Genomic DNA, 8,421 nt, shown 5'->3' with positions numbered 1-8,421 from the left:
AGAGTCCATAGTCTCTCATGGTTCACCTCCCCTTCCAATTTCCCTCAGCTCCCTTCTCCTCTCCATCTCCCCTTGTCCTCCATGCTATTTGTTATGCTCCACAAATAAGTGAGACCATATGATAATTGACTCTCTCTGCTTGACTTATTTCACTCAGCATAATCTCCTCCAGTCCCATCCATGTAGCTACAAAAGTTGGGTATTCATCCTTTCTGATGGAGGCATAATTTTTCTTTTAATCCTTAAAAAAAGACTGACCTATTTGGTACTACTGGAAAGCATTTAAAAATGCAAAATATTAGGGGTAAATAAATAATCTCAGGTAGATAAATAAAATCTTAAAAAATAAGTAAAAATATAAGATATTAAACAAGCCCTTTAAAGGTTTACCATTGACTTAACCTTCTGCAACATTCTTGGCTGCAAAGTTATATTAAGTTATATTAAGTCCTATTTTCCTCTTTCTGTTCTCTTGACTTGCTGTGTCTCGTGTTTCATATATTCCCACGCGTCACTGTCCCTCTTTCTTCAAATGGGGTGGGGGATTTGTAAGCAATCAAATACTCGTAAGGAGACTATCGAGAAGGTTCTTATTTCTGACACAGGTGACTGCCAGTCACCCGTGACTGTTGGCCTGTAGATGAATTTGTCCTGTTCTGGAAAACCGCGACCAAAGGCGAGCTTTCTCTGGGTTCTCTGATTGCAGGATCTTCCGCGCACTAGGAACAGTTCAGTCGTCCCTGGAGGAAACACCCGACTGGAAAGGCTTCACAGGATTTATCCGGAAGACCTGTGAACTGGTCCATTCTGCAAACGTGCAAGGAAGCGTCCAGAACGGTCTGTCTGGTAGGTCAGCCGTCTTCGCTGTGGGAACCTGGGCACTGCTCCCCCTTCCATGAGTTGTTGCTGAGAGACGCCCTCTTTATGAAGGGTGCCGGAGGGACGTGTGCCGGGGGAGAGGCTCGCCGAGGATTTGCCCCTGGGACACCCACAGTGCGTTGTCGCCGTGCGTTATGGCGAGACTGACCGGGGCCCTGGCTTGACTGGTTGTCGCAGCTGTTTCTACCTGTGACCTCTTTTCCTCTCGACCTCTGGTTTGGCTGATAAACACGGACAGGGGTGGACCAGGCATGACGGACCCCGCGAAGTCCAGAGCTGCTACCTGAGGGGCCTCCTCACTCCTGTGTTGTTAGACTCAGCCCGCCCTCCGGGGGCAGCACCCCCATGTCGAGCCCGCTCCCCTCTTCCCGTGAAATCTTCAAAACCAAAAATCCCCTCAAATATAAATTGTACAAATTCACAATGGCCTGACCCCCAGGCAGTCATTCCCTCGTCCCAAAGGCCTTCTTTCTGAGAAGATGTTGGCAGGGTGGGACCTATGTTTCTGACTCATCCCAGGGGAGAGCTGGTGGTCTGGGTCTGGCTGTCCTTGGGGACCGCGATCGCTCTGGCTGCACTCCAGCCCCTTGGGTTACCAGCTTGCCCTTGGAGCACCTCTGCTTCGACTCGGGGTTCCTGCTCTGTGGCCACGGCCACCAAATCTCACTCCCTTCCTTCCTCCTCAAACTGCTGGGGTTTTCATTTTTGTTTATTAGTTTTTATTTAAGTTCCAAATAGTTAGCATACGGTGTAATATTAGTCTTGGGTGTACAATACAGGGACCCAAGACTTCCCTGCATCACCCGGTGCTCGTCCCGGCAGGTGCCTTCCTTCCTCCCATCACCTGCTTCCCCATCCCCCCAGGCGCCCCCCACCCGCCATGACCAGCAGCGTGTTCCCTGCAATGAAGAGTCTATTTCTTCATTTCTCTCTCTCTTTTTCCCCTTTGCTCAGTAGTTTTGTTTCTTAAATTCCACATATGACTGAAAGCATATGGTATTTGTCTTTCTCCGGCTGACGCGTTTCGATGAGCATAATGTGCTCTAGCCCCATCCGTGTTGTTGCGAATGGCAGGATCTCATTCTTTTTGACGGTGGAGTGATACGCCCTTGTGTATATGAACCACGTCTTCATCCATTCATCTGTCCATGGACACTTGGGCTGCTTCCATGGTTTGGCTCTGGTTAACAATGCTGCTGTAAACCCCAGGGTGCATGGGTCCCTTTGAATCTGTATTTTTGTACCCTTCGACCAAATATCTCATAGTGCAATTGCTGGATGGTAGTGTAGTTCCATTTTTAACTTTTCTAGGACTCTCCATACTCCAACCACTGTTTTTAGAGGCTGCCAGAGAAACCCTTCTCTATGGCGGTCAGTGTCAAACCCACGAGCTGCCCGTTGGGTCTCTGCCTCGGCTGCAGGCAGGCCACACTGAGCTCTGCCCTTGGCAACAGTGCTGGGCTGTCGGCCGTGCCTCCTTGGTTGCGTGTTCCTCCAGGGCTAGAGCTTGGCTGGCTCCTGACCATTTCCAGAAACATAGGCGACAAGAGTGACATTCGGCATCCGTGAGAAGGTCTCAATACCATTGACAATCACAACATTTGTTGTGTTTTGTATGAATTATTTCATCCAATCCCCTTGTCAACCCTTGAGCTGGGTTCCATTTTGACTCCATTTTCAGATAGGAATACTGAGGCTCGTGGAGATTAAATTCTGATATAGACCGCTGAGCTCCAAGTGTCAAAGCCGAGACACTGTTGTAGGAGGTCTCTCCCCGGAGCCTGTGAACTTCCCTTCTGTCAGGACGATCCTCACTGGGCACATCACGCTGCCTCAAGGCTTGCTCCGTTATGGAAATAGAGCTTGTCCGAGAACGGAGTTTTCTTGATTCTCTGTTCTGTGCATTTGTGTCCTCTTTCATAGATTTTCTAATTTGTTTCCTGTTTCATGAATTTCCTTTTTTTATCTGTATTATTTCCTCCCTTCCTTCTACTAAGTTCAGTTTGATGTTCTTTTCCTAGCTTTTTGATTTTCAGATTTTCTTCTTTTCTTTTCTTTTTTTAAAAAGTATTTTATTTATTTATTTGACAGAGAGAGAGAGAGGGAGAGAGAGAGCACAAGCAGGGGGAGTGGGCAGAGGGAGACACCCCTGAGCAGGGAGCAGGGAGTCTGACACGGGGCTTGATTCCAGGATCCTGGGACCATGACTTGAGCTGAAGGCAGATTCTTAATGACTGAGCCACTCAGGTGCCCTGGTTTTCTTCTTTTCTAATAGATACGTTTAAAGCTATAATATTTATTCTATGCAGAACTCTAGTATAGAGCACAGTTTGATAGGTCACAGTCTTCATTAACATTTTGTTCAAAATTTCCTGATATTTATTATGATTTCAGGATATTGTTTAATTTTCACTGACATTTGGGGACTTTTAAAGTGATTTAAAAAAAAACTCTGAATTTCTCACCTATTTTTTTTTTATAATTTTATTTTTTATAAACATATATATTTATATATATTTTTCCCCCAGGGGTACAGGTCTGTGAATCTCCACGTTTACAAACTTCACAGCACTCACCATAGCACATACCCTACCCAATGTCCATAACCCCCCCCCAAACCCCCCTCTGTCCAGCAACCCTCAGTTTGTTTTGTGAGATTAAGAGTCACTTATGGTTTGTCTCCCTCCCAATCCCAACTTGTTTCATTTACTCTTCTCCTACCACATTAACCCCCCATGTTGCATCTCCTCTCCCTCATATCAGGGAGATCATATGATAGTTGTCTTTCTCCGATTGACTTATTTCGCTAAGCATGATACCCTCTAGTTCCATCCATGTTGTCGCAAATGGCAAGATTTCATTTCTTTTGATGGCTGCATAGTATTCCATTGTATATATATACCACATCTTCTTTATCCATTCGTCTGTTGATGGACATCTAGGTTCTTTCCATAGTTTGGCTATTGTAGACATTGCTGCTATAAACATTCGGGTGCACGTGCCCCTTCGGATCACTACGTTTGTATCTTTAGGGTAAATACCCAGCAGTGCAATTGCTGGGTCATAGGGTAGTTCTATTTTCAACATTTTGAGGAACCTCCATGCTGTTTTCCAGAGTGGTTGCACCAGCTTGCATTCCCACCAACAGTGTAGGAGGGTTCCCCTCTCTCCGCATCCTCGCCAGCATCTGTCATTTCCGGACTTGTTAATTTTAGCCATTCTGACTGGTGTGAGGTGGTATCTCATTGTGGTTTTGATTTGTATTTCCCTGATGCCGAGTGATATGGAGCACTTTTTCATGTGTCTGTTGGCCATCTGGATGTCTTCTTTGCAGAAATGTCTGTTCATGTCTTCTGCCCATTTCTTGATGGGATTATTTGTTCTTTGGGTGTTGAGTTTGCTAAGTTCTTTATAGATTCTGGACACTAGCCCTTTATCTGATATGTCGTTTGCAAATATCTTCTCCCATTCTGTCAGTTGTCTTTTGGTTTTGTTAACTGTTTCCTTTGCTGTGCAAAAGCTTTTGATCTTGATAAAATCCCAATAGTTCATTTTTGCCCTTGCTTCCCTTGCCTTTGGCGATGTTCCTAGGAAGATGTTGCTGCAGCTGAGGTCGAAGAGGTTGCTGCCTGTGTTCTCCTCAAGGATGTTGATGGATTCCTTTCTCACATTGAGGTCCTTCATCCATTTTGAGTCTATTTTCGTGTGTGGTGTAAGGAAATGACCCAATTTCATTTTTCTGCATGTGGCTGTCCAATTTTCCCAACACCATTTATTGAAGAGGCTGTCTTTTTTCCATTGGACATTCTTTCCTGCTTTGTCGAAGATTAGTTGACCATAGAGTTGAGGGTCTATTTCTGGGCTCTCTATTCTGTTCCATTGATCTATGTGTCTGTTTTTGTGCCAGTACCATGCTGTCTTGATGATGACAGCTTTGTAATAGAGCTTGAAGTCCGGAATTGTGATGCCACCAACTCTGGCTTTCTTTTTCAATATTCCTTTGGCTATTCGCGGTCTTTTCTGGTTCCATATAAATTTTAGGATTATTTGTTCCATTTCTTTGAAAAAAATGGATGGTACTTTGATAGGAATTGCATTAAATGTGTAGATTGCTTTAGGTAGCATAGACATTTTCACAATATTTATTCTTCCAATCCAGGAGCATGGAACATTTTTCCATTTCTTTGTGTCTTCCTCAATTTCTTTCATGAGTACTTTATAGTTTTCTGTGTATAGATTCTTAGTCTCTTTGGTTAGGTTTATTCCTAGGTATCTTATAGTTTTGGGTGCAATTGTAAATGGGATGGACTCCTTAATTTCTCTTTCTTCTGTCTTATTGTTGGTGTAGAGAAATGCGACTGATTTCTGTGCATTGATTTTATATCCTGACACATTACTGAATTCCTGTACAAGTTCTAGCAGTTTTGGAGTGGAGTCTTTTGGGTTTTCCACATATAGTATCATATCATCTGCGAAGAGTGATAGTTTGACTTCTTCTTTGCCGATTTGGATGCCTTTGATTTCTTTTTGTTGTCTGATTGCTGAGGCTAGGACTTCTAGTACTAAGTTGAATAGCAGTGGTGATAACGGACATCCCTGCCGTGTTCCTGACCTTAGCGGAAAAGCTTTCAGTTTTTCTCCATTGAGAATGATATTTGCAATGGGTTTTTCATAGATGGCTTTGATAATATTGAGGTATGTGCCCTCTATCCCTACACTTTGAAGAGTTTTGATCAGGAAGGGATGCTGTACTTTGTCAAATGCTTTTTCAGCATCTATGGAGAGTATCATATGGTTCCTGTTTTTTCTTTTATTAATGTGTTGTATCACATTGATTGATTTGCGGATGTTGAACCAACCTTGCAGCCCTGGAATAAATCCCACTTGGTCGTGGTGAATAATCCTTTTAATGTACTGTTGAATCCTATTGGCTAGTATTTTGGTGAGAATTTTTGCATCTGTGTTCATCAAGGATATTGGTCTGTAGTTCTCTTTTTTGATGGGATCCTTGTCTGGTTTGGGGATCAAGGTGAGGCTGGCCTCATAAAATGAGTTTGGAAGTTTTCCTTCCATTTCTATTTTTTGGAACAGTCTCAGGAGAATAGGAATTAGTTCTTCTTTAAATGTTTGGTAGAATTCCCCCGGGAAGCCGTCTGGCCCTGGGCTTTTGTTTGTTTGGAGATTTTTGATGACTGTTTCAATCTCCTTACTGGTTATGGGTCTGTTCAGGCTTTCTATTTCTTCCTGGTTCAGTTGTGGTAGTTTATATGTCTCTAGGAATGCATCCATTTCTTCCAGATTGTCAAATTTGTTGGCATAGAGTTGCTCATAATATGTTCTTATGATTGTCTGTATTTCTTTGGTGTTAGTTGTGATCTCTCCTCTTTCATTCATGATTTTATTGATTTGGGTCCTTTCTCTTTTCTTTTTGATAAGTCTGGCCAGGGGTTTATCAATCTTATTAATTCTTTCAAAGAACCAGCTCCTAGTTTCGTTGATTTGTTCTATTGTTTTTTTGGTTTCTATTTCATTGATTTCTGCTCTGATCTTTATGATTTCTCTTCTCCTGCTGGGTTTAGGGTTTCTTTCTTGTTCTTTCTCCAGCTCCTTTAGGTGTAGGGTTAGGTTGTGTACCTGAGACCTTTCTTGTTTCTTGAGAAAGGCTTGTACCGCTATATATTTTCCTCTCAGGACTGCCTTTGTTGTGTCCCACAGATTTTGAACTGTTGTATTTTCATTATCATTGGTTTCCATGAATTTTTTCAATTCTTCTTTAATTTCCTGGTTGACCCATTCATTCTTTAGAAGGATGCTGTTTAGTCGCCATATATTTGGGTTCTTTCCAAATTTCCTCTTGCGATTGAGTTCTAGCTTCAGAGCATTGTGGTCTGAAAATATGCAGGGAATGATCCCAATTTTTTGATAACAGTTAAGACCTGATTTAGAACCAAGGATGTGATCTATTCTGGAGAATGTTCCATGTGCACTAGAGAAGAATGTGTATTCTGTTGCTTTGGGATGAAATGTTCTGAATATATCTGTGATGTCCATCTGGTCCAGTGTGTCATTTAAGGCCTTTATTTCCTTGTTGATCTTTTGCTTGGATGATCTGTCCATTTCAGTGAGGGGAGTGTTAAAATCCCCTACTATTATTGTATGATTGTCGATGTGTTTCTTTGATTTTGTTATTAATTGGTTTATATAGTTGGCTGCTCCCACGTTAGGGGCATAGATATTTACAATTGTTAGATCTTCTTGTTGGACAGATCCTTTGAGTATGATATAGTGTCCATCTTCATCTCTTATTATAGTCTTTGGTTTAAAATCTAAGTGATCTGATATAAGGATTGCCACTCCTGCTTTCTTCTGATGTCCATTAGCATGGTAAATTCTTTTCCACCCCCTCACTTTAAATCTGAAAGTGTCTTCGGGTTTAAAATGAGTTTCTTGTAGGCAACATATAGATGGGTTTTGTTTTTTTATCCATTCTGATACCCTGTGTCTTTTGATTGGGGCATTTAGCCCATTAACATTCAGGGTAACTATTGAGAGATATGAATTTAGTGCCATTGTATTGCCTGTAAGGTGACTACTATTGTATATTGTTTCTGTTCCTTTCTGATCTACTACTTTTAGGTTCTCTCTTTGCTTAGAGGACCCCTTTCAATATTTCCTGTAGAGCTGGCTTGGTGTTTGCAAATTCTTTCAGTTTTTGTTTGTCCTGGAAGCTTTTAATCTCTCCTTCTATTTTCAATGATAGCCTAGCTGGATATAGTATTCTTGGCTGCATGTTTTTCTCGTTTAGTACTCTGAATATATCATGCCAGCTCTTTCTGGCCTGCCAGGTCTCTGTGGATAAGTCTGCTGCCAATCTAATATTTTTACCATTGTATGTTACAGACTTCTTGTCCCAGGCTGCTTTCAGGATTTTCTCTTTGTCACTAAGACTTGTAAATTTGACTATTAGGTGACGGGGTGTGGACCTATTCTTATTGATTTTGAGTGGGGTTCTCTGAACCTCCTGGATTTTGATGCTTGTTCCCTTTGCCATATTGGGGAAATTCTCTCCAATAATTCTCTCCAATATACCTTCTGCTCCCCTCTCTCTTTCTTCTTCTTCTGGAATCCCAATTATTCTAATGTTGTTTCGTCTTATGGTGTCACTTATCTCTCAAATTCTGCCCTCGTGGTCCAGTAGTTGTTTGTCCCTCTTTTGTTCAGCTTCCTTATTCTCTGTCATTTGGTCTTCTATATCGCTAATTCTTTCTTCTGCCTCATTTATCCTAGCAGTGAGAGCCTCCATTTTTGATTGCACCTCATTAATAGCTTTTTTGATTTCAACTTGATTAGATTTTAGTTCTTTTATTTCTCCAGAAAGGGCTTTTATATCTCCCGAGAGGGTTTCTCTAATATCTTCCATGCCTTTTTCGAGCCCAGCTAGAACCTTGAGAATCGTCATTCTGAACTCTAAATCTGACATATTACCAATGTCTGTATTGATTAGGTCCTTAGCCTTTGGTACTGCCTCTTGTTCTTTTTTTT

General features: G+C 42.0%; 1 protein-coding gene across 1 annotated transcript in view; it reads left to right on the top strand.

The window, feature by feature from the left end:
• ABCA13 (ATP binding cassette subfamily A member 13) overlaps positions 1 to 8,421 on the top strand; it is a 298,434-nt gene that overhangs the window by 19,452 nt on the left and 270,561 nt on the right. The window contains exon 12 of the mRNA XM_032874934.1: positions 707 to 846. Within this exon, the coding sequence (XP_032730825.1) occupies positions 707 to 846 (140 nt within the window). The remainder of the gene's footprint in view (positions 1 to 706; positions 847 to 8,421) is intronic.

The sequence above is a fragment of the Lontra canadensis genome, unplaced genomic scaffold (assembly GCF_010015895.1).
Source record: "Lontra canadensis isolate GAN:19392208 unplaced genomic scaffold, GSC_riverotter_1.0 scaffold54, whole genome shotgun sequence".
Classification (NCBI taxonomy): Eukaryota; Metazoa; Chordata; class Mammalia; order Carnivora; family Mustelidae; genus Lontra; species Lontra canadensis.
This window is presented reverse-complemented; position numbering and strand designations above follow the sequence as displayed.